This window comes from Prunus mume, linkage group LG3 (genome assembly GCF_029339155.1).
Source record: "Prunus mume cultivar Tortuosa linkage group LG3, ASM2933915v1, whole genome shotgun sequence".
Lineage (NCBI taxonomy): Eukaryota > Viridiplantae > Streptophyta > Magnoliopsida > Rosales > Rosaceae > Prunus > Prunus mume.
The window spans coordinates 16,506,191-16,531,765 of record NC_142700.1 but is presented as its reverse complement, the minus strand read 5'-3'; the positions used below and the strand labels follow the sequence as shown (position 1 = coordinate 16,531,765).

Sequence of the window (25,575 nt, the reverse complement as noted above, 5' to 3'; positions counted from 1 at the left end):
ATTTTTGGGTTTCTTTTTTTGGATGTGTTTGTAGTTTTTAAATGGTATAAGGTTTCTTTATAAGACTATGTCTAAGATTGGGTATATAACTAAATTTGTATTTATTATTTACTTGAGCACTAAGTCTCCGTTGTATTATAAATATGACCTCCTACAAGGAGAAGAATGTCCAGAAAATTTCTATAAACAAATATTCTCTCATGGTTCTCATATTTTAGTAGACTTTAGGCCACAACATTTATTCCCTATTGCTTTTGGGATGAATGGTCCAATCATATTGTGTTACCCAATATGAATATATAATAAGATCTTGCATTTCCTAGATCCTATCTATTTCCAATGCTAAACTTCCATTTTCTGGGCCAATCATAAGGGCCCTAAATGGAAGAGAAATTTACGTGCAACTTGTCATCTCTATCTCATAAAGTGGTGCGCAAAAATATTTCCAACTTATTTTGAAGTTTGCCACATCACCATCAAAATATTCAAATTCCACAAAGACTAAGCCAAAAAAGTAGAACAATACAAAACGAAACAAGACGGCCTCGAACAGGCAAGCATCATCAAACCAACCATCTCCTGTACACCCAAAATACAAACAAGCTAAAACAAGCTGCATCAACTATCAATTACTAGACATTATATCACATGCCACATTCCAAAGCCGTAACATCATTACTTTGGTCAATTAAAGCCACTGAAAAACAAAAAAGGGCCAAAAAATTGGAAGTGTGCTAGTAGTTGCACCCACCACTATAGCATGTTTCATGATTATGATATTAGAACGAGTTTGTCCACGTTTGAAATTCCCGGAAATTAATCTCAACAATTCGAAAATGCACTAAGCGGTGACTAAAATAGTCTCTTGACTATATTAGCTCTCTTCTCAACCATCAAAATTGCTTGTGACGTGTAAAGACCCGAAGAATCATGTGAGTGGTTCGTCGTCGAGGCACTGAGGTTTTTTTATGGTTTTGGAACGTAGCATGGAGACGACAGACGAGATCGAATAATCGAAGAGTTTGTTTTTTGAACGTGAAGGTCGGTGAAGAAGAAGACGAAGCCAAATTTAGACTCGCCACCAACCACATTATATATTATATGTTACTACTCCCATACTGCCATACACGAAAAGCGAAGCTTTTTAATTAATTATAAATATTTTTTTTGCCCAAAAGAATTTGCTTCTCCAGCTCAACTTGGTCTCATGAGGGCATGGTCTTAGCTTATGATTATATCAACGTTTTATCATGTTTGAAATAATAATTGGTCTTGTCAATGAGAGGGTTGATTCAATTGATAAGCTCATTGCATTGTATGTAGCTCTATTAGTGTTTGAGTCTCGTTACCAGAATCTTTATTGGTGCTGTAATTTTCTACATAAATCCATATAAGTGGCGTGATTGAATACTAGCGTAAGTCCTTATGTCTTAAAATTGTGGGTTTGCTCTAGCACTGGTAGTGAGAGTAGCCAATCCCTCCTAGACTTTTCTTCCCAAAATAGAAAATAATTGGTCTTAGCTTTTGATTATATCAATGTTTTAAAGTATTATTTAAATCCTCAGGTTGACAAGTAATGAATGACTAATTTGAATTGACTTAATCTAGGTGTACAGTACAGTAATTGGGAATTTAAAAAAAGAAAAAGAAAAAAGGGTGACCTCATTTTCACAACAAGCATATCCATAATTATTTTATAATAAAAAATTACCTGAAAATTTTCTTTATTAGGGCATGGTCAAAAGGTAACCTAGCAGCCAATGGGTTCCACACCACCACATCGGTGGCGGTGGCTTTCCCTTTCCTCCCATGGCACCCTAGTTCGATCTCCAGAATCAAAATAAAAATTTATTTTAAAGGTTGCATGTTAAAGAAATGAAAATGATTTGAAAAAGAAAAGGTGGAGTGTGAAAAAATTATAGGTAGCATTCGAGTTTTGAATTCCCTGCATGTGAAGGAGATGAAGGGTGACGGATAAGATAATCAGAATAATTGGGTAATGATGAAAATGAAAGTGCAAGCGCACGTGGTAGAGCAATGAGACCTAGATGAAAGATTCCCCTTGCTAATTTGTGTTCACATTCACACCTACTTTATTAAGGGACAAAAGATTCCATTCTAAACCCTTTTCACACCTGACTTGCCGCTTTTGAGTCTTATCTACTCTCTAGTTGGTGCCGTTTAAATACTCTGGTAACCCTTGTTAGTTAATGGTCAATAAACTTACCTAATCAATGATTTCAATTTAACCAATACGTTACGATAACATGTCAATTTTTTTTGTTCGAGAAGAAGAAGTACATTTTAGATATGATCTGGCTCCTTATTCAGTGTTTTGATATAGTTTCTTTTATTCATTACGTCACGAATTTGAATGTCGAATATACTCTTTACATGTTCTGAATATTTCGTTTTCGTTAATATTAAAGAAGTTTAACTGATTAATTACGACAAGATTTCTAATAGTGGGATCACACGACTGCAAGATAGGTCACTTAATTAATATAATTAATCTTATTGTTGTGCTTACATGAGAACTCTAATCATAGATATGAATGAATGCTTTTTTTACCACTTGAGCTAAAAAGCTACAAAACCTACCTTGTCAGTACATATTGATAAAGCCAAATGGATTGGCATCACAATTTTGACCTCTTTTTTTCTTGTAAGTAAAATATTTTTTTTTATTGCTTAACTAGTGAAGCTGATCAGCTTTGCGCATATGGTGATGTTGTCATCAATATAGCTTTAGGTTGGGGGTGAAGAGGTCAAAACTCCCACCACCAGCCACGTAGGACAGCATGTCATCAAACGTGGCAACAAATTAGGTTTGACTCTTCCTCTCATAAACTTTTTCTCTCTCCCATTTCCTCACCATATTCTCTCTCACCAGTTCTTTATTAATTTCCCTCTCTCCAATCCTCTATATATAAAACACAAAGCACACAAGCATACCTCTTCATTTCCATTTCCATTTCCATTTCCAAAACAGCACCCAAACCTTTGCTCAAATATTTTCTTCATTAAAAACTCAAAACCCAAAACCCAAAAAAAGAAGAAGAAAAAGAAAAAAATATGGGGAATTGTATAAGGCATGAGCCGTCTATGCAATGGGGAGGGGATGATTGGGGTTGCATGGCAAATGGTGTAGATGATCATGAAGAGGACATGGAGGAGATCATGAAGAAGAAGAAGAAGATCAAGATGGAGGAGGGCCAGAGGGGTTTTGAAGATTTGGGAGCAGCTGGGTTGGCTAAGAAACTTGGTGGAGCCACAGAGGTGAAGATCAAGATCACAAAGAAGCAGCTGGAGGAGTTGCTGGGTAGGGTGGATTTGAAGCAAATGTCAGTGCAACAGGTTTTGGCTAAGCTGATTAGCTTTGGTGATCGATATGAGGCCCATCAACGGTCTTGGAGGCCTGCCCTTCAAAGTATTCCTGAGGTTAATTAACTAATCAGGTGATTAGTGATATGATTAGTGGTGATTGTGGTGGTGATCTCAATCCCTTAATTTTGCCTTTTTGTATATGTGAAGCTGTTATTGTAGTTGCAAAGGGAATATCAAAGGGGTCATAAAACCCTTGTAAACATTTTGTTTAATTTTGTACATTATATACTTTAGAGTTCAACACAAAAGCCTCAAATTTGCCAATCTCTCTCTCTCTCTCTCTCTCTCTCTCTCTCTCTCTCTCATATATACATATATATATATATATATATATAATTCAAAAAAAGTGGTGCTCTTTTTGGTGGTACAAGGAGGGGAGGGGGAGACCTACTCTTAAAAAAGGGACCTAACCTAACAACTAACTTGGCTACAAGAGCAGGTGGCAGTGACCATTTACATAATGTGATAATGTTCACCAAAACATGTTACAGTAAACCGGAAAAAGAGTACAAACCCACCGGTCCAAGAAGCGGTGGGTGGAAGCTTCTATAACAAGGGCTATATGTTGAGGAGGTGTATTGACGGGTTCAATCCAATCGTCCAAATGTTGAGGAGGTGTATTGACTATAAGTCCAAAACTATAAGAAGTTATTGAACTTAAACATTTTTATTGAAGGGTTCAATTCAACCGTCTAATACTATAAAGAAATGACTGAACATAAAGAAATTATTGAACTTAAACATTTTTATTGACGGGATGACAATTAAGTACCCCGTCATTATAGTCTCGCCTAGAATGGGGTAGGTTCATAGGGGTATTGGGCCTCAAAGGCTTTTAAGACATGTCCTCAGGACCAAATCTATGAATCCCGCCAGAGCCCAAGCCCATGCTCAAAACTATCTTCTGACTCTTCTCCACTACGCCGCACGAAATCGAACTTCTGAGCCCGCCAAAAACGAAGAAAAAATGGAAATGCGAGAGAGAAATATCTAATATGAATAAAAAGGAGACTTTTTATTTTGGAATCCCTCCAATTTTTCCAAATTCAAATATGACCCTATAAAAGCCACTCTCTCTCCCCCCCATTTTCCCTCTCCCTCCAATTTCAAGTCCCAAAACTAGTTGCTCTGTTTCTCTCCATGGCCGACTACGAGCCTCCCTCGTTCTCTCTTGGGTTCGATCTGGGTTTCGATTCGGAGCTCCAAACAGCTGACACGGATCACTCCACTCCCGCACCAGCTCCAGACCCTTCGCGCGGTTCGGATGCCCTTAAACCCTTTGACGTAGATGAAGAGATCGGGCCTCAAATCACTGGTCCGGATCCAGAAATCGGGCCCCAACCAGTTCGGCCTCTCAAGCGGCTCAAGCGAGGACTGGCTCTGAAGCGGGAGCCCGCGACGCCGATTCGTAATATTGACGATGATATCGAAGAGTTCTCTTCTCCGGAAGATATTATTCGAGGTATTGTACAGATTTTTCATTTTTTTTGTTTTAGTAATTTTGTTTATTTATGGTTTAGTGAAAATGGGAGTTGAAAAAGTTGATTTATTTTATGTTGTCTTTGATGAAATTGGGAAATAAAATGGGGGAAATGTGGTGGAGTTGATTATCTCCATTTAAAAAAAGAAAAATATATAATAATACATTGTTTGCAGATGGTTTGGGGAAGGGAAGTAATTCTAAAGTATATTTCGATGTAAGTTGTTAAGTAGAAGAAAGTAGCATTTTTGTTAGATTTGCAGATGTCAATGTAATGAATTTTTTAATTTATAAAACTAATGGTTTTTGTGATTTGGGGGATTAGGGTTATGCAAAAGGTGAAAATTTGAGATGGGAAAATGGGTAGGTATGGTTGAAAATTGAAATGCCTTTTAGGAGTAGCAGTACTAGTTGGGACTTTATTTGGTAAGTTAATTGGTTTGAGCAATGGGGTTGGTTCTTAAATCTGGGGGTTGATAAATAGTGGCAAAAATTGTAAGCTATATGCAAGAAGCATAAGCAAGCACATTGAATAACGAAGTTTTGTGTCCTTTGATTTGTAGTACTATTAGGAGAACTTTCTCAGTAAGTTAATATAATCATTTTTAGATTTTTTGCTAGGAAGGTCTGCTTTGCACATAATCTTTCATCTGACTCATTTTCAGATAGTGTGCTTTCTCTCTTCCTTGTGTGTGTGTGGGTCTACCCTATTGGTTATGTGTTTAGATTAATGGTTGCCAAAATTTGTAGCAGATGCATATCGGCCAACACAATACCAAACTGTTTCCAGTAGTTCAAAGATCCCATTACATGGAAGTGGGGTTTTAACCTCTCAATCATCCTGCCATAGCATGGGAAGGAAAAGGAAACCTGCTTCAGACGTCTCAGCTTCTGTGGGTATGGAGATGAACCGCCAAGGATTGATGTTTCCAAAGTTGACTACCAGTCCTCTTCGAAGGTTCCAGTTAATTGATTCTGATTCTGATGATCCTTCAGTCAGTGGAAATGGGAGCAGGGTTACTTGCAACATTGATCCATCCTCAAAGAAGCAACACTTCAATTCCGGCCATTCTGCAAAGAAACAAAGAAGACTATCAGTGCCTCAAGATGCAGGTGATGTGGATCTGTGGAAAGATTTCAGTCCAATCAAGAAGTTTAGCATTCCAACACCTGCTTTGGATGAGGTATGTCAAGAATTTCTCCAATTCGCGAAGGATAAGACTACTCAGAAATTGGAGAGGGATTCGTGTCTACATACGAATGAAGTTTTTCAAGAAACGACATGTTGCGTCCAAGATGTTGAACAACTCTGGAATGTGGCTGATCCCCTTCCACCTGCTCATCATTACTTTTTCCATGACGATCCAAATATTCGGAAATTAGTCTGCAGTCGCTTACCCAATTTTTTTCCACTCGTCATTAACATCAGAGGAAATCAACAGAATGGTTCATCAGTTATTGACTACATGTAAACACTTTTTTTTCCCGGTTGTTTCTGGTTTTTATAAACTTTCATTTTGAGTGTTATGTCATGACATGTTTCACATTGTCACTTCAGGGGTCAATTTAGCAATGGAGAAGCTTCAAAGCAGAAAGTGAATCTAAAAATTCACCTTGACCAAAGCTCTAAGAGGAGAAATAAATCAAACATATCAAATGTTGAAGAAGGCTTACATGCTTCAGGAGGCTGGATGAATCCAAAAGGTAAAGCAGCACAGAAAGGTAGTGTCAATAAGAGCTCAAGAAAGGGAAGAAATAGGTCAGCCAAATCAAATTTTGGAAATGTCGAGGATACTTCTGGAAACTGGGTGGAACCCAGAAGCAATGCCAGTACAAAGCGGATTCAAGCAAATGCACAACCTTCTGGTCAATGGTCTACGCTCAGTGTAAGTGGGCAAGCTGCTTGGTCATTGGTATACTGGCCCTGGTGGAAGGAAGGTATGTTAAGACACTTCATTTTGATGATTTTATTGTATAGATCTTATGTTAATGGCTATTAGCCGGTCCTTTTTGTACTTGATAGATAGCAAATGTGGACAGTATAAAAGGTTCTAAAAACTGACTGCATTGTTAATGAATTATGCTATTATGCTTACAATCTCTAAAGTAAAAGTGTACTAAATCCTATATTATCTTATTGTTACTTTACAAAAGAAGCGGAGTGATAGAGTTTCTGCAAAAATTGCTGGATCCTTGGTTATAATGTTTGTCCGGTTTGAATAACGTTATACATTGTCTAGTGTAAATTTTCCTTCTGTAGATAGCGATCAAGTGAGATAGTGTGATACTTTATTTTGGTTGCAAGCATCTGTTAATTTGTGATTCATCTTGAATCTTCCTTCTAGTAATAGGAAACTAGAATTTGATATTGCTGGTGAGATTTCATTTGACCCTATGCAGGCATTCTTATCCGCGGTCACATGGATATAAGTGACTTGGTTGGCGTTGTAGTTCTAAATTTTCTGTAATGTCTTTGACATTATTGCTGCATGCATATATCTCTCCTTGCCTTGATCATGTACAGGTTGTAATGCTTTTAGTTTTTATCATCAGGTTTATGTAAGTAAAACTGGGCAGGAAATGACAGGCTCAACAGCATACAGACTGTATCGGAAGGTACATGTAAATCCATACTTTTCAATGTTTCGTTCTCTTTGTGCAGCTTGCTCATTTTTTACCTTTGTCGTGGACAGGAAAGTGGAGCACGGTCTGTCAAAGCCAGAAAAACGAGAGGAAAAAAAGAAAAAGGTTCCAAGAAGAGGTGAGGCTGAGAGTTGATGCCATTGCCATGTACCAAAGTATTTCTGTAACATTTCTTGTCGATAATTTCACCGTTTTAGATTTTTTTTTCCCCATGTAATATGGTCGTCATAATGTTGACCAACTTTTCGAGAGAATTTATTCCTTGAAATAATACAAAGATAGTTATTTCTTTTCCGTATTTGGGTGCTACGACCAAGACCATGATTCTGACTATAACAATGAAGATAAGTTTGCAGTTGATTAGAGTAATTGGCAACCAACCATTTGCACTTAAGTTCGAATCACCCTCCTCATAGATTATTGTTAAAAAAAAAATATATGCATATCTCAGTCTGTACTAGGCTGCACTTGCTGAAAAATCCAATCTTTTTATTGTTCTCTCACTTGGTCAGAAGAAAACCTGTTGCAACCCTCAAATCAGTCCGATAAAAAAAAAAACTGGCATGCCGTGCTTATTTCTTTACACCTCAAAACCTAGTTAACTTTCAAGATGTAGTGTCAAGAGCCCAAGTAGATGAATGCCCTTCAAGGTTTTGAAGCAATTCAAAGCGAATTATGTGAATGATCTGGTTACTAGACTACAACTAAATGTGAGAGGCTGTCAAATAAAGCAACAATCGTTCTATGTTCAAGCATCCTAATTTGCCAATCACGTAGGTACATTGTAGTTTATTTGCTGCATAACAAAAGCACATAAGAAAACAATTCATTGGATAAAAGGGATAGCAACTTTTGGTTTTTTCTTTGGGAATACTCTCCCCCTCAAAATTAAAACCAACCAAAAAACAAGTAGCCCTTGAAGTAAAACCTCTTATACAACATTTTATGCTCTTCTAAAACAAAAAGCATTCTCCAGCATGGCCAGGACTTGCAAAAACCATGGATTATGTTAGCAATAAAATGTTCAAATGACTCCTTCACACGCTTCATGAGATGTCAAACAGTTTGCTCAAAGACAATATCATGTCATAGGTCTTCGGTGGAAGAAGAAAAAAACGGGGCCAATTTTGAGTAATATGTGCTTGATAAGTACCTGCTACCCATCTATTCAACGAGAAAAAAAGGCGACCGCAAAAGATATATAGATGTCAGAACAAACAAGACACCTAAGCCTTAAAATCTTTTTTGTACGCACCCTGCATAATTCCACTCATTTGTGATCAGAAGTGTCCTGCTGGTTAGAACCCTTGGAGTCCTCTCGATTAGAAGTCCTGGATCTAAATATGTGTTTGCATCTCCTGCAATGATTAGTGTAGCATGATTAACTGTAGAGATTGAAAATCAAATATTACAGTAACTACAGAAGGAAGCAAGTGAATGGATAACCCTTCAGGAAACTAGGGAAACGAGTAAAAATTACTGTAGTGCATTTGCTAAGGAAAGAGTTACCCCACAATCATAAATTCTCCTAATATCATCTGTTTCTAATTTAACCCATCAATGTGATATATCAGATACCACTACAAGGTTAGATAAAAAAATATAGAAGGGCATTGATTTGGGCAAACGGTTATTAATCTTGCAGTCCTAAACTTTAAGAGGTCACATACAATGTTGACATCATTAAAAGCATATTAACAAAAATTGAGCATTACATTTCTAGGCAAGTAAGTTGCAAACTTTTTTTTTAAAAGAAAAAAGTAAGTTGCAATCTAATAAGTGGAAGAGTATTACAAGTTCAATTCCTCAGCCCTGCTCTTAATATCACTTGACCATAAGACTGGGTCAACATTCTTTGGCAATGAGTCTTGTAGTTGGTTTTTCTCTCTAAGCCACTGCTCCACCTTATAGCACTCATTGACAATCTGAGACACCGAAAGTCAATCATAGGAAAAATTATAGTCACATTTATATGCGGCATAAGTAACTAGCTGTATTGTCATACCGATTCCCTATCCATGGGTGGAAGTGAATTCACAGCCATCCGGTAATCCCCAATGCACTTTAATAGATCTCTTGTAGCTTGCAATCTTGCTTCCTCGTCTTTATATCGGTTCTCAATTGGATCCACCATCTGTAATTATCCAATAGACATCAAGGTAGGAGAAAGATAATAGGAACTTAAATTGTCAAATTTCAAAAAGTGGAGAGAACCTTCTTAAGATCTTCCAGCTTTGAAGTATATGCATTTTCAGTTTCATCTTCTCCATCATCATAAAGCCAATCCTCAGTCTGCTGTAGGCTCCTGGAGATTCCCTCCCTCTCTTCATCACTTGCAAAGCTTCGATATGTGTTGAAGAGCTATTCACATGCATGTCCTTATGTTAAAAGCCAGCCTATGGCAGCAAATGAGCATGAACTAAAAGATCTACAAGAGTATGACTAAGTTATAGTCAAGCAAGCTCAGGTATGGATAATGAGATGAACAGAGGGACCGCAATAAGGGACTGATCTTTTGCCAAATATATATAGAACTGGTGATCATCCCATACTATAAGACAATTAAAAGAATTGTTGGGTTAAAGCTAATACAGAGTAGTCATACATCCTAAATCCTGATATTACTAGACAGCAGTATACACCATTATACATTTCGACCGTTATCACAAACAGCATCAAATCTACATCAGTTGAGTTGATGATATTTTACTCTCAGGCCATTTAGGGGGTAAAAAAAACTGGCCTCATAAACAAATACAAACTCCAATATTATAAGTGGAATGTTAGTCTTAAGTCCTTATACTGCTTGGAAAAATGCGTATTTCAAATCAATGCTAAATCTAATTATTTGAGCTGGTTGAATCACAAAACCAAAGCAAACATGATGGAAAGATAATACAGGTTATACCTTATTACGCATATCATATACATAAGATTCCAAGGCATTCTTTTTGTCTTTCGTTTGTTCCATAATTCTGTCCTGCTGACCTAACTGGAGTTCTTTTTCTTGAGCTTCTGAAAGTTCAGCCTTGGTCATTCCACCATATATATTTTCAGTAACGGGTATCTCTAGCCTCCTGGTGGATTTATTGTCTCTTTTCCCATCACCCTGGAAAAGTGCATATCTTTAAATGATTCTCAATCTACTCCACAAACTAAATAAATTGACAGGAACAGAATTTAAATCTTTGCAAAACAAAATAAGTCTAACCATTATAAATTGCACATTAAATATAAACGACACAATTACTATAAATAAATTATAAGGGAATTATTGCATATATCCAAATTCCAGATTCATATCTAGTTCTTCTGACATGAAATATGAACAATACAAATAAATAAATAACTAAATTTACAAATCTGCAACTAATGAAGTTGAAAGCAAACTTACACTAGCATGTGAAGACTTGGACTGCATACTACTACTTTCTTGAAATCCATCTGCAACTGCCTCAGAAGAACCAGAAGCAGTTACACAATCAATGTCCATTGGGTCCATTGAATCAGCAACACCCCTTGTAGAAGAGTCATCTCCATGTTCTTCAATCACCTAATGCCATTACAAGATTTATACCACAAAAACATGATCCTAGTCAATGAGTAAATGACAAAGTTATTATGGTGCCATAAAAGAAAGAAGATCAGACTTCTAACTTACCATAGCTGATTCAACAAAGACAACACCGTTGAGGTCTAATTGAATTTTAACTTTAACCCTTGCCTTTTCACTATGGGAGCATTGGAAAGGGCCAATCTACATAAACAGCAGCTCATTTTTAGAAAGTAAGCATAGAGAGGATCAAAATGACATTTGCATTGAGCAGATAGTAAACTGAAGCTGTCTCCCCAAGTGTTCTATAATCCGTCTAACCAAAAGCAATTTCCATGATCCTGGATTATTACCAACGCTGCAAAGATTAGACATTGAGCTTTGCAGTCTTCAGTGGCAACATGATTGCCTTTGATTTCAATTACTTCTCTCATGTAGGCATCCTTTATTGACTTTATTTTCTTGCATCCTCACTGACAAAATTGTGTGTGCCACATGTTCTCCTCCCTTTAGCCCACCAAAAAAAGAGAACAAAGAGCAAAATATATTACCTTAAAACAACTAATTTTAGAAGATACACCAGCAGGCACTTCACTGGGATTAGCATAGAATGCTTCCAGATGAAATGAACTGCTTCGTCGAAATGTCAATACTTTAACACTTGGAATGGGTTGGCCTTTTGGAAACAGGATGCCATTTGACCCTGTGCAAATTGGAGCTTCATCCAATAAGAATCCTATAGAGAAAGGAATTGAATCTTGAACCTGCATATAGATCCAGGAAAACCATTACTTTCATTGTGGCAACTATCCAGATAACAAAGAATGTCTCTACATTGTGAAAATTAAAGCTATAAAGTTAGTGCTTTGATTCTTCGAGTCTAGGAGGAGGGATTTTTGAAATGTAGAGCATATCCAGAGCAAGTAAGAGGTTGTTACCTTTAAACAATAAAATCATATAATCAAGCAAGCATCCATCACAGATTTTGTGCTTTCTTGCCTGCTTAAGTGCTGCTACGCTTAGAACTGGAAATAAATGCTTCTTTAAGGTTGTTTATAGTCCCTAAGCTTATGCTTTGTGAGAGGCACCCATACTTCTCAAAATTTCAAAAAACAGAGCCAAAAAAGAGAGGATATGTAGCTAGCTATACATGGTACATTGCATATAACAGCATTGTGTTGCCTTGCGTATGAACAAATAAATCATGGCATTCTCAAGTGACACAAAAGTAGTGAATTTTTTAAACCAAGAAATGATAATTTGTTTCAGAATACAAACCTCATATTCTCTGACTCGAAAAACTGGACTTAGCATTGCACATTGAAGAGCGCATCCACGTGCTACACACTCACTCGCATTCAGTGTCCGGCGAGGTTCTTTCCTGAATACAGAAGTTAAAACTCTACCAACAGCTGGGATCCTAGACCCCGACCCAACAAGCTCCACAGAATGAATCTTCTCAGCAGTCAAACCTGCATCAGCTAAAGCTTTGCTACAAGGAACACCAATCCTCTCCAACAGACCTGAAGACAACGTCTCAAAGTCTTCCCTTTTAATAAAACCCTTAACATCTTTCTCATCCATTAAACACTCAATATTAAGTGGTGCCTCCGCATTCGCACTCAAAACTTTCTTGAGCTTCTCACAAGCTGCCCGTAGCCTGATACTTGCCTTGACATTAGAGTACACATCAATTCTGTATTGCTCCTTGAACTCTGCAGCAAAATGACCAAACAAGACCTCATCAAAGTCTCTACCTCCCAAGCTTCTTTCAAAAGTATGAGACAGTATTTTCATTTGCCCAGCCTCAAATGATGCAATAGTGACCTGTGTATCACAATGACCAATGTCAACAAATGCCACATAAGTTGGACCGGAACTGGGGAAATCTGTTTTGTAAATCCCATAACTAAGAGCAGTTGCAGTACAGTCATGCATCAATCTCAAAGGCTTCAACCCAGCAACTGTTGCAGCATCCAAGTATGCACGTCTCTGTAAGTCTGTAAAGTATGATGGAATACCAATCACACAATCTGAAATGGGGATTTCCTGATTCTTCTCTATTAAATCTTTCAAATGTGCAAAAAGCATTGCTGTAACCTGAACCGGCGTAAATGTATGAGTCTCACTCAAGTATTTCAAATGAATCAAAATGCCACCATCTGGGGCTTCAGAAGTTTGAAAGGGTAACATTCGAAGGTCACGTTGAACATCAGGCTCTGAAAATTTTCTACCAATCAGTCTCTTCACCTGAGACACTGTTGATTTTGGGTTCATCATTGCAGAAGCAGCACCAGCGGACCCCAAAAACCGCTGCTTCTCACCAAAACAAACCACAGCTGGTGTTTCACGTTTTGATTCATCATTTAACAAAACATCAACACCCCGTTGCTTCACCACCGCAATTACACAATTCTCATTTCCAATATCAAACCCCACCACACTCATATTTAACAAAATTTCAGCACCAAACTGAGGACACCAATTAAATTTCCACCAAGTTCCTCAAGTTGTTGCACAAAACCTATAATTCAACCCCAAAATTGAACAGAATTAAATTTATTTTTAAAAAAAAAAAAAAAGGTGAATTGTATGTAGTTTAAACAAGCTTTATCTGATTGTTTTCTCCACTAACACTAACAAAGTTAATTGCTGAAAACATAAGACAAAAAACAATTTCAAATAATTGTTGTTATACGTTAATCGAATTCATAACCCAGCTAAGCTTAAATTTTGCCATCAGTACATTTCAATCTGACATTTTCAGCGCTTAGGAACCAAAACAAGAAGACCCAGAAACTCAAACTCAACCTTCAAACAGAAATTTACTTGTCTTGAATTTTCTCTGAAACCAAACAAATCGCAAATGTTCAACATTTCAAAATCAAATCCGCACATTCCTTTAACAAAATCTCAACAAAAATGATGAATTCAGCAGGCTGGGGAAAGTGATCGAATTACCTGTTTGAGAAACGACGCTCCGAAAAGAAGTTGAAAAAGAAAACCATGAAAATTAAAAATTACAAAGGGAGGAAGAGACTGGTCAAGAGAAAAACTCTGCCCTTTGCTCGCAATGCAGAATATACAACATCATATTCTCCTTGATAAATTTCTTCAATTTATTCAATTTACGAGGGTCTGATTGCAAATATTGCAAATATTATTTGCAGCAACGCCATTTCTTCTTCTTTTTTCCTTTTTTCTTTTCTAAAAAAAAAAGCACCCATTTATGGGATTTGCCGTGGCCTGAATGGCTCTTTAACATTTTGGCTTTTGATGTAAACATTGATTTACGTCCTCAATAAAATCTTCCATCTATTGACCAAAAAAAAAAAATGGAGTTTCACTAAAACACTCAAAATGGGAGTTGAAATTATAAAAAAATCGAAGTATTATTTAAACATATAAACACACCAAAAACCCATCATTACATACACTCAAAACCCATTTATAAACACACCCAAAAAGTTGACTTTGAGGTTGATTTTGAGTGTGTTTATATTTTTAAATAGTGCTTGAGTTTTTTTTATAAATACATATGTAGGATTGAGTTTATTTATAAATTTGTAAAAAAAAAAAAAGGGCACCATAAATGTGTGGCTTCGTTGTTTTCCTTCTTCTCTTTTTCCAATTTGTTTTTCTTTAAACAATTACAAGGGAGCCGCTTTGTTAATAGCACAAGATCCAATTCAATCCGTCCAAATTGACTGATTTAATTCAATTTCAATCAATTTTGATGATTTGGCGGATTAAATTGGATCCGTAAAATTTCAAAACCGACATGATTAGATCGGATGATGGATTTGCTTATGACAATCCCATCAAATCAAATGAAATTATTTTTATGCTTATTTTGCTCTTGTAGGTATTTGTAGTTGAAAAGATTGTCAATATTTTAAATCATTTAATGAAATTATGTTTAATATATTATATAATCAAAACAATTTTATCTTTTATTTCATTTATATTTTACATTTATGTCTATTAATATGTTTGATTAGATTAAACATAAGGATAAATGTTTAATATTTCATTATTGTATTTTTCCATTATCAAATGGATCATACAATCCAATCCAATATCAATTGGATTGAATCTGATAGGATTTAAATATCTAATATGATTGGATCAAATTGAAAAAATCGCAATCCAATCTATATTGAATCGGATATGAATTGACTAAATTGTATTAGTTTCAAATCGACATACACCGCTTAATGTAATAATAACTTCGGATGAACATGTTTGTCTTGATTGGGGTTTTAAAGTTTTGGGATATAAAGATGTGGTTGGTCTAATCTTAGCCCTTCCTATCTCATTGATACATACTTTAGATGTGTCCCAATTTGGAGACCGTCTTCAGATGATACCTTTACCATTAGATCATCTACACGTTTTTAATTAGTGAATAACACTACTCTAGTCTTCATCTTATTTCAAAAATTTAAACGTTCTTGATTATGCCTAAAAGTAGGATCTTTGGTTAGCCTTTGCTTAGCGATAAGAAACTAACGCGGTAGTTTGTGAGTTCATAATCATATCAATCTTGTTTCTGTTTTTTGTAATCAACAAGTGGAGAAGAGTTTGTCAATTCTTTAATCATGTCAATCTTGTTTGTGTTGATAGTTTCTCTTATAAATTTATTCATTTACATAAGAAAATAATCTATTCATCTTCTGCTATAGCTGCATGGCTATGCTTGAACAAAAATATTGTTTTAATATGATTATTGTGTACTTTGAAATTGACTCGTTAAATTACTTTTTTATTTATTTTATATAAAAATGTATTGTCATAATTCTTAACAATGCATTCACTTTCCTTACTTGAACTAGGCCCAAATCTTATTGGACCTGTTAACTTGAAGAAAAGATTTGATTAGAAAAGTAACCTTGAGAAGGATTTCGACAGTAAAAGGACGTCTCGCATGTGTGCATGTGATGAGAGAGACAGAGAAAGGTGTATGGAATGAAACTCAGAAGCAGTGAAAACCACACGGTGCTATACGAAGTCGTAGGAACATTTTGAGAAGGTACTGCCACTTTCTTCCCCAATCAATCCCTATCTCATCTTTGTTCTTTGTTCAGTATGTACTCTTGTCTTCGGTTACTTAACTTTCATCAGAGTTCAAAAGACTTTCCTTGGGTTTAACTCATAGTAAATATCTACTTTTTTGTTGTTGTTGTTGGGTACAAGTAAAAATTTGAACTTTTCACTTTTGGCTGTCCGTCTTCTCAGTTGCTGCTGTTATGTTGTCTTTTCTTTTTGTTCCGCAGTTTTACTTTATGTTATGTTTGAAATAAAAAAGATAAAACGTAGGTGAAGTGGAATTAATATTTGCACATGCGGCACCACAACGGAAAAGTGAGTGAAACTTTTCCTTTTTCTCAAGTGCATTCGGGTTCGATTCACATTGGAGACTCTTGAGGCAACCCAATATAATACTTACCCTTCCCCCTCCCTCCCTAATGAATGAACAAAAGAAGAAGTGGAATTAATATTTATTGGTCCTGTACTAGTGCTAGGACTTTGATTTTAGATAGTTGTATACTACAAGCATTGAGTAAGGGTGAAATTATGTTTCAAGAACATTGCAATCTGCAAGCCTCTATTTGAAAAACCAGTCAGTTTTTATTTTACTGCCTTGTTTAATTTCGTAATTTTATTTATTGTTTAATTTAATTATTAAATTAAATTATTAGTGTAATACTGATTGTTCTTCATCCAACTTGTGTTTGCGTTTGTGTTTGTGCTCTGTGGTTTAACTCAACTCTGTCTTCTACTTGTGGATGAAAATGTTCTTTCTTGTTCATCTATTTATTTCCACTATGAATTGAGTGGGTGTTCAAGTTTTTTCTTTTTATTTGTGTCATGTGATTTTAACTCAACTATGTCTCATACAAGTTACACAGTTACACAGTTACACTTAGTGAAGAATAAATATCTCTGGTGGTGGTGGTGGACAAGAATTTTACATGTCGCATAGATACTGTTGTGCACTTGTAAGTCTTAACAAGTGGTCTCAAGAGTGTGTTCCCTTGAGGTTCAGATTACTTGTTATTCACCATTTGGGTAGACAAGTGTAAAGACAGACAACACCAAAGGCACCCTGAGAAAATAAATGGATCGTGACTGCTGCCCATCTAAGAGAGAACATAAGAGACCTTCGGAAGCATCTCAAGCAGCAAATGTAAGCTAACATTGTTACTAGAGAGAGAAGCAGAAGATCAAGAGAACCTGCAAAGGTGACAATAACTCAGTTGTGTTGTGTAACAGTTTGATTTGATCCTCTTGACATGAGCACTGAAAGGCAAAGAGACCAACGGATGCATGCAAATTGGCACATTGAAATTGAGCACCACCAATTTGGGTAAATTGGTGGCTGACCCCAAGCAAAACTAAATTCTTACAATTCACTTTCATGGACATGACCTTTGGCCTTGTTTATATTAAAAGAAAAGACTTATGTTAAAAGTGTAACTTTGCACTTTAATGGACATGACCACCTAAAATTAGAGTTATTTTATTTAGGTCAAATCACTTCGTTGGTTCTTGTGGTTCAGCTAATTTTCACTTTGGTCCTTGTTATTTTAATGTTTGCAATTGTGGTCTCATCATTTTCTTTAGTTAACAATCAAGTCCTACACGTCTAAAATTGTTAAGAAAAATTGACGAGATTGCACTTGTTTTGGAGAGACAAAAGTAACCTCATATGTCGTTGTTGCATATTGCCACATCGAATGTCACTTATTAATTTGACAAAGTTGATGGTTTGGACTTGATTGCAAACTAAATCAATATAAATGACTAAAATGTGAAAATCAAAATGGCATGAACCAAATTTAAAACAAGTCAACTTTTCAAAGAAGAAAAATATAATTTGGCCTTTTATTTAATAGAAAATTTAGCGATACTTCACATCTTTGAGGTCTCCTAAATAATAATGATAAAACTCACAAACATTTATTTGCATGATATTATTTATGGGTTTTTTTTTGTTTTTGTTTTGGGGAAAACATTTATGGGTTGATTTTTGTTAGAGGTGAAAAGTATGAAAGGTAGTAGACCTTTTTTTTTTGCCTGTTTTTTTTTTTTTGGTGTGTGTGTGTGGAATGCAGGCATGTGGGTTGGGGGCACTTTTCCTGAGATTTAAAGTGGTGACCAAGGGAGGGAGGGAAAGGGACCTCACTACTGAGGTAAACCCCTCGATCGAAAGGTAGAAGACATTAATTAGGTTATTTGGTCAGAATAGTAAGCTCGTTCCTTGCATACAAGTTCTAATCTCCATTTTATTAAATTAGAGTAATTTCAACTATCACTTTTATTAACAAAAGATAAGAACAAGTAACAACCCATGACCTTATCGAAAAAAAATAATCATGATGACTATGTGTCACCAAACTGTTGCATGCCTTTAAAGCAAGTAAACATGTCAAGTGTCTCTACACAGTAGTTTATAACTCAGCAGTGAAAAGCACGCTCCATTTTCTGATTCTCTACTTCCGAACTCCTTCCTTCCCACCTCGTCCCTTCCACCCAAAAAAACCCAGAACCCGAAACCCAAAACCCAAAACCCGAAACGCGAAAACCGAAAACAGTAGCATCAAATTTTTTTCACAGCACCTAAAAGCAATTCCGAGTTCCCAACCACTGAAGCTTTTTATTCACTGCTAGACGACGTCGTCGGAGCACTAAGAGAAGGTACTGCCACTTTCTTCCCCAATTTCTCACAATCCCTAGCTCATCTTTGTTCTTTGTTCAATATATGCATCTCTCTTGTCTTCGCTTACTTAGCTTTCATCAGAGTTCAGAAACTTTCCTTGGGTTTAATTGATAGTAAATATTTACTTTTTTTTGTTGGGTACAAGTAAAAATTTGAACTTTTTTTCTTTTGTTGGTCTATCTTCTCAATTACTGCTTGTTATGTTGTTTTTTGTTCCGCAGTTTCTGTTATGTTTGAAAAAAAAGATACAACGAATAAAGAAGAAACTGTGGTTCGCTGAGGTGAAGTGGAATTAATGTTTATTTATGGAAAAGTTTTAAACTTCTTCTAATTTCTTTCTATGCACTTTTTATTTTCTAAAAAAAATTATTAGTATTTCTCAGCAACCAGGTGGAAATTTAGGGTTTATTTATTTATTTATTATTTATATTTTAAAGTATGGTTTTTATGAACTTTGGTTTTAAATGCGTAAGATTATTTTTGGTTCTGTATGGCGATTGTGATACAATTCCATTGCCTGCTGCTATTCAGGTTTCTGCTTTACTTGTAAGCCGGAACTATCTAGTGCCTGAGTTTTAATTTGTTTGTTGGTGTCTTTTTTATTTCCATTAGTGCAGCCGCTAAGTTCAGTTACTTGTGTACAATCAGTGTCACTATCATTGTGCATTTTGGTTCACTAGCATCTGTTGTAGCTTACACTGCTTTTTCCTATTTCTTTTGTTGTCTTTTTGTTGACAGTTAGCAATCATGCTTATCCATTTGAGTGATTTTCTGCTTTTGAAGCAGTCACTTTTTGATGATTAGGAATTGGGTTTGTGAGAAAATCATAAGTGGGGTATACTGTCGTCTGACTTGCTTCTGCAGTGTCCCCAGAGCATTCTGATAACTTGGTTGCTCATACTGAGTTTATAGCAGAGGCTAGCCTGTATTCTTAGGCGATTTATCAATTTAGTAGTGTTCACATAATGGGAGCCTTGTGAGGGAACAATTGAAGTTAAACCACACCATGAGAATAATGGGTACTTCTTACATGACTGTGTTATATAACGTTTTCTTTGGGATATTGAGATAGTGGCTGTACAAGGGTTTTCTTTGTGTTTGTGTTTGTGCTGTGTGATTTAACTCTATTGTGTCTTCTACTATTTATATATGTAGACAAGAATTTTGTGAATTACATAAATCTTGTGGTGCAATTTTCATTCTCTTTAGTTGGTGTTCAAGGGTTTTCTTTGTATTTGTGTTATGTGATTTTAACTCAACTATGTTTTATACAAGTTATACAGTTACAATTTAGTGAATAATATGTATATCTGGTGGACGTGGACACGAATTTTCCATATCACATACATATTGTGCTTACAAACTTCTTTCTCATTCATCTATTTCTTTCCATTAGGAACCGTTGAGTGGTCATTCTTTTGAATCTCAGTTTGCACTTGTAAGTCCTAACAAGTGGTCCCAGAGTGGGTTCCCTTGAGGTTCTGATTACTTGTTATTCACCACTTGGTAGAGAAGTGTTAAGATAGACGACACCAAAGTCAGCTCGAGAAAATAATTGAATCGTGTGTATTGCCCTTCTTGAAAAATGTTGTATTTGATGTCCTAGCTCTGCTTCTCCCGAAACCCACAGAATATTCAGCAAGAAAATCAGCCCATGAAAAACTACTCATTATCCAAGATTTACTTGTAAAACATTCCTTTTTCTTCAATTTTCAGTTAGTATTCATTCTTGGGCTCAATGTTGCAAGTAATGCACTATTACATAATTAGTGGATTTTTCATTTGTTGTCCAGAATTTTTTTGTTTTTGTATGGGTAAAAGTTTGTTATTTAAAGGTAGAAATCAATATATTGAGGCTTCTGTACAGGATATACTTGCTAAGTCTTATTATTTAAACTTTAAAAAGCACAGAAGTTTGATATGTAATTTAAATTCTATCATGTTTGGCATCAATTTTCTTTTTAAAACTCACTAGAAAGCCTTACTCTTGCTGTAGGGAGGGGAGTTTTGGTAGAATTTGTGGGAAGAGCAAGAGAGTTTTCTAAAAGTACCTGAAGATGAGCCAAGCTGATCAAGGGAACAACCCTGATGCCTCGTCAAACATCCATGTGAAGCGCAAACGTGGCCGTCCACGGAAATATCCAAAACTAAATCTGGAAGAGGATACTCGTGTGCCAAATGCTCAGAATCTGAACTCACGTGTGAATGCTGGTATTGGTATTCCTCCTGTTCCTCCTGGATTTGATGGGAGGAACGAATACCAGTCCCATCATGCAGCTCCAAATAATAGTACAACTGATGTCATGGTGGGAACAGTAGTTTCTGGTGTCATTGATGGAGCTTTTGATGGAGGATATTTACTTAGTGTTAGGGTTGGCAACTCTCACACCACTTTGAGGGGCGTTGTCTTCAAGCCTGGACGTTACACTTCTGTCTCAGCAGAGAATGATGTGGCCCCAGATGTTCAAATGATCAGGCGAAATGCAATTCCCATTCCAGCTGAGATTTACTCTCATGCACATGGTCAGAAATCTCGTTCTAGAGATGTCATCCGCTCTGTTCATCACGTGGCTTCAAAAGGCAAACATGTGCCCCCTGTGGCAGCCCAAACTGTTAATCCACTATTGTCCAGAGGAAACTTGTTGCCTGTTATACTGCAACCTCGTAATATATCTAATGGGGTACCACTCACCAATTCATCAACTTCTGTTGCTCCTCCGAAAAATGAGTCGATACCCACTAACCAGGTGCCACTCACCAGTGAGCCAACTTCTGTCGCACCCCAAGCTGCAGATCTGGCAACTTCAAGAGTTAAACAGGTTCCGTCAGTTCCTCCATCAAATGGGTCGATACCCTCCAACCAGATGCCAATAGTTGGAAATCAGTCTTCAGTGTTCAAAGGTGAACAAAATGATGATGGTACTTGTAATCAACCACCAACAGAGACGCTAATTCAGGAAGAAGCCAAATCAATGAGACTCCCAGATATACCTTTTGAAAAATTGGTTACTGAGGTAGTTAAAAGGATTGATAACCCCTCACAAGCCACCTTACAATCAACTGAGATTCACATTGAGGGTAGCAAGTCAACTGGCAATGAGATGGAGAACGATATGGATCAACCCCTCGTAATTGAGCCTCTGCAAGCCATACAGCCGAAAGGCCACTCTACACCAGTTTCAAAACCACTGGAGGACAGTAGAAATGGCAAAATGTCTGAGCTGTTGCAGGTAAAACCAATCTTTAACATTCTCATTAAGCAATTTAGTAGTTAACGTTATTGCAGACATGGACGCTGATTAAAACATCTCAACGAGTTTCTTTCTTTTCTTTTGGCTGGAACATCAACAAGGTTTTGCAGGAAAGCATGAGGGAGAGGGAGGAGCCACAGGCTGAAGTGTCAACCACAGGTCCCAGACAGAAGTTGGATGAACCAAGTTAACCCGTGCTCGGAAATAAAATCTGGTTGTTCATGAAAACCTTCTTAGGCTTCAAGTGTCTGATTTTCTAGTTGCCACCTTGAATGGGTATTGTGTGCATGCTTTGCTGATGGACATAAAGGCTTTGCATGATGGGGTAATCAGACCTTTGTGTAGAAGGGTTGTTTTCTTAAAGTAGGAACTGAGGAAGATCTGTTTGACTTTTGTTTATAGCTTATTTGACTGTGATAACTTGTTAGAAATGTCTCTGCTTATGTGTTCGAAGTACTGTCATGTAAAATATAATTATTAACATCATATTTTTGTTTTGGTGAATAAAGGAGTTTACTAACCCAAAACAGAGGAGCAAAGGCAAGTACACCAAAGCCGAAAGGTATAGGGAACAAGAGAACAAACTCAACAGGCTTAGCAAACACCAGGAGAAAACCAAACCAAGCAAGCGGGGAAACCAACCAATATTAAGACCAGAGACGTTATTCAAAGCTCAACAAAACCATGAAACCAAATCAAATGGATCGAATCACAATCAGAGAAGGATTGGTTCCATCACACTATGTTTGGGCTATCTGCTCAAGAAAAAAAAATGTTCGGGCTACATCATCCCAAACATCCTTAGCAGTTCAAGGTGGAAAGCAAAGAACCTACTACAGTAGGGGTTACGGTTGCACCACTTACTTCGAATAGGAAAAAACTTGGCTCCTCAAAACAAGTTTGGACACATGTAATTCTTTTAACTTTTTTTTCTCTTTTTAATCTTTTAACTCTTGTCTTTTGGAATTTAACATGTGTTAAAATCCTATTTGTTGTGAGGAAGAGTTCCTCCTCAGTTTTAAGGAGCCAAGCAATACTCCTACGAATATGCAGGATCAGTTGCAGATGGTTGAGGGAAGAATTAGTGGGAGAATATAACCTTATGATCGTTGTTGTTGCTTATCGTCTGAAGTTCAAATGAAATAGGACATGGAAAATAGCCAAAGTTTGGGGGGTTAAGTATGGGCAAGAACTTTGGTAGATAAAAGTATCTTCTGGGATGATGTTTCGTTACGAATATGGGTACTTTCAGTTAGATTTGATCTATAGAACATGGGTAATCTGAGGTAATATTGTCAATTTATAGCAAGTGGGCATCGAAATAGTAGTTTAAGATTACGGTAAGAAAAAACAACTAAGGTAGAGGAAAAACAGTAGATTACGTCAAGAAAGAAGGTAAGACCAACCGAACAATGATGAGCCAGAGGGTAGGGAAAGCTGGCAGATGGGTTTAGCTGATGACAACAGTAGTAGTGAGAAACAAGATTGTAAAATTTTCTATGGCAACCTCACTCTGATGCCATGCAGAAAGTTTAAGTTGGAATATCATTTTATGATATTTGTTCTTCTCCTCAAGGGAGGTATTTAACACTTACATAAAATTATAAGGAAAATGAAATTTATAAATCTTAGAGATACAAGAAGGGATTTTCACTTGCTTCCTCTTTTAGGCAAAGGCATCGGTTTTTTAATTTATTTATTTTATTTATTTTAAATTACTGGTGGTGTGTTTACAGGTTTTTGCTATGCATTTTCTCCTCGTCTAGTCTCAACCACTATCATCGGCTCCTGACTTCACGGATGTCTCGTCTGTCGTTTACCTTCAACAGCACTTATGGAGTTGGGATGCACTTAAAGTGCAAATGGCACTTATTGCTTGGATTATAGTAGCGCTATTGGTTGTAGCATGGGTGGCTTGCCCACAACCATTTTTTGTTGGTTACCGGTTTCTCTTTGGTGGTTGTCGACTTGCTTTGGTGGCACGGCTTGTGGCTGTTGGATTGTGCGACACATATATGTTATTTGTGTTACGATTCCCTAATGTGTTTTTTGGGCCATTGTCTTTTATGGGCTTTTTGCCTTTATGTGGGTTTTATGCCTTTATGTGTGCTTATGCATTTTGTAAGTTTTATGACTGTAGTGGGTTCGATGCATGTTTGTGTTGCATTTAGTGTGAACTCAATTTTTTGAGTTCATTTTGGTATAACTAGCTTTGACCTTTTATTTCATGAAACTTAATTCCGACAAAAAAAAAAAAAACCTTTAAATCAATCAATCACCTCACATCAATTTGGTCATGTGACCAACTTTAAAGACATTTTTTTTCTTTTCAAAATACAACCTATCAACCTAAGAGACAAAATAAAGATACTGTCTTTTGTTCAATAAGGCCATTTGATCCCCTTGATGATGGAATCCCAATGTGAAATCGTAAATATAAAGCATTAACACTGTTGAGCAAAAGACGTGAGTTTTATTATGTCTCTTGGGTGGATGAATTATGTTTTAATAAGGAAAATGCTAGGTTTAACATTTTTCATACCACAATTGTACCACCTCTCTAATAGAGGTGAGCCTCATTGTATTGGTGGGCTCCACCTCTATTAGAGAGGTGGTACAATTGTAATAATAAGCTAACATTACTCTTTTAATAAATATACCCCTTTTAGGTTGTCATGTGACCAATTTTAACAAAAGTTTTGATGAATTTGTGGATTTAAAAAAACTAGGTACTATACCAATTTTATTTTTATAATAAGAATTTAAAATGTTATAATAGCTCAAATTACAAAAATGTCCACGCGATGTCCACGACTTAACAATTTTACTAAAGAAATTAACGAAATGAGGTAACGTGAGACAAAATGTAAGTATAGGGTGGAAATTGAGTAAGTTGAAAGTTCATGGGGCATAGTGAGATGATAAGCAAAGCACAGGGGACATATCAATAGATAAGCCTAAAAAAATGTAGGACTATAGATATTCATAAATCCAATATTTATTTATGTCAGATTTGGCCTAATGTGATATAGTGATTTTCCGTTTTATACATGGATGGACTCAAACTTTCAAAATGAAATGAGTTAGATTTACCTTATGATTGAATTTTTAGGTTTTGGATTGAGGACAACTACTCACTGCTATGTGTCATGTTGGACGGTTACATATTGCATACTTCAACCAAATCTGCTACAAAAGGAATCAAGACAACTCTCAATTAAATGTAGTCTAACCTCTCTCTTACTTTTTTAAGAAAACATTTTCTATTGAGAGGTGAGATAGTATATTAAAGTCACACACACTACACACGGATGTTAAGATCTTTCCTGGGAGAATAATTGTTCCAAACCATTACAGTAGTGGGCCATTTATAACATCTCTTATTTAAAGTAATCAATGACAACTCGCTATTTTTTAAAATATAACAATAGTGGCACCACCACATTCTTTTTTTCTTAATATTGCTTGAAAAGGTAAAACTCTTAAGCAACTGTCTTGCAGAGGTTAGCTTACTTCCTACGGTTAAGCATTTTGCTTA

At 36.3% G+C, this 25,575-nt stretch overlaps 4 protein-coding genes across 13 annotated transcripts; 3 read left to right on the top strand and 1 right to left on the bottom strand.

Moving 5' to 3' along the window:
• Nucleotides 1–2,932: 2,932 nt before the first annotated feature.
• On the top strand, nt 2,933–3,651 carry LOC103326464 (protein expression protein). Its single transcript, XM_008228692.3, has one exon. It carries the CDS (start codon nt 3,076–3,078, stop codon nt 3,448–3,450), a length of 375 nt encoding a protein of 124 aa, XP_008226914.2. The 5' UTR covers nt 2,933–3,075; the 3' UTR covers nt 3,451–3,651.
• Nucleotides 3,652–4,503: 852 nt separating this feature from the next.
• LOC103326512 (Rho GTPase-activating protein) lies at nt 4,504–7,804 on the top strand. The gene is given in 6 exon segments (XM_089048249.1): nt 4,504–4,849; nt 5,618–6,335; nt 6,426–6,771; nt 6,773–6,805; nt 7,421–7,483; nt 7,561–7,804. Coding segments are annotated over 6 exon segments (1,554 nt in total). The 5' UTR covers nt 4,504–4,527; the 3' UTR covers nt 7,633–7,804.
• Nucleotides 7,805–8,324: 520 nt separating this feature from the next.
• Nucleotides 8,325–14,166, bottom strand: LOC103326465 (heat shock protein 70 (Hsp 70) family protein). 3 transcript variants are annotated; one of them, XM_089048248.1, is made up of 11 exons: nt 14,025–14,116; nt 13,875–13,908; nt 12,342–13,587; nt 11,615–11,827; nt 11,172–11,267; nt 10,905–11,063; nt 10,419–10,619; nt 9,725–9,871; nt 9,516–9,644; nt 9,305–9,435; nt 8,325–8,868 (listed from the first exon to the last, which is right to left on the bottom strand). In XM_089048248.1, exons 3-11 carry the CDS (start codon nt 13,509–13,511, stop codon nt 8,781–8,783), a joined length of 2,334 nt encoding a protein of 777 aa, XP_088904374.1. In that variant the 5' UTR covers nt 13,512–13,587; nt 13,875–13,908; nt 14,025–14,116; the 3' UTR covers nt 8,325–8,780. The 3 variants fall into 3 exon arrangements, with proteins under 3 accessions (XP_088904374.1, XP_008226915.2, XP_088904373.1); XM_008228693.2 differs by lacking the exon at nt 13,875–13,908 and having other exon boundaries at nt 14,025–14,166; XM_089048247.1 differs by lacking the exon at nt 14,025–14,116 and having other exon boundaries at nt 13,810–13,900.
• A 4,342-nt stretch (nt 14,167–18,508) lies between these two features.
• Nucleotides 18,509–24,172, top strand: LOC103326468 (AT hook motif-containing protein). 8 transcript variants are annotated; one of them, XR_016125481.1, is made up of 5 exons: nt 18,511–18,764; nt 20,783–22,016; nt 22,139–22,362; nt 22,547–22,947; nt 23,774–24,172. XR_016125481.1 is itself a non-coding variant. In XM_089049036.1 (4 exons), exons 2-3 carry the CDS (start codon nt 20,844–20,846, stop codon nt 22,226–22,228), a joined length of 1,254 nt encoding a protein of 417 aa, XP_088905162.1. In that variant the 5' UTR covers nt 18,509–18,764; nt 20,783–20,843; the 3' UTR covers nt 22,229–22,251; nt 22,547–23,035. The 8 variants fall into 8 exon arrangements, 6 of the variants coding, with proteins under 6 accessions (XP_088905162.1, XP_008226919.2, XP_008226917.2 ...); XM_089049036.1 differs by lacking the exon at nt 23,774–24,172 and having other exon boundaries at nt 18,509–18,764; nt 22,148–22,251; nt 22,547–23,035; XR_016125480.1 differs by lacking the exon at nt 23,774–24,172 and having other exon boundaries at nt 22,547–23,035.
• The last annotated feature ends 1,403 nt before the right edge of the window (nt 24,173–25,575 follow it).

Coding starts and splice junctions, on each gene's coding strand:
- LOC103326465 (XM_008228693.2), bottom strand. CDS start 13,511: ATGAGTGTGGTGGGGTTTGATATTGGAAATGAGAATTGTGTAATTGCG. Junction 11,828..12,341: donor TTCGAGTCAGAGAATATGAG/GTTTGTATTCTG, acceptor ATCTATATGCAG/GTTCAAGATTCAATTCCTTT. Junction 11,064..11,171: donor TCTTTGTTGAATCAGCTATG/GTAAGTTAGAAG, acceptor TAATGGCATTAG/GTGATTGAAGAACATGGAGA.
- LOC103326468 (XM_008228695.3), top strand. CDS start 20,844: ATGAGCCAAGCTGATCAAGGGAACAACCCTGATGCCTCGTCAAACATC. Junction 22,017..22,138: donor AAATGTCTGAGCTGTTGCAG/GTAAAACCAATC, acceptor AACATCAACAAG/GTTTTGCAGGAAAGCATGAG.
- LOC103326464 (XM_008228692.3), top strand. CDS start 3,076: ATGGGGAATTGTATAAGGCATGAGCCGTCTATGCAATGGGGAGGGGAT.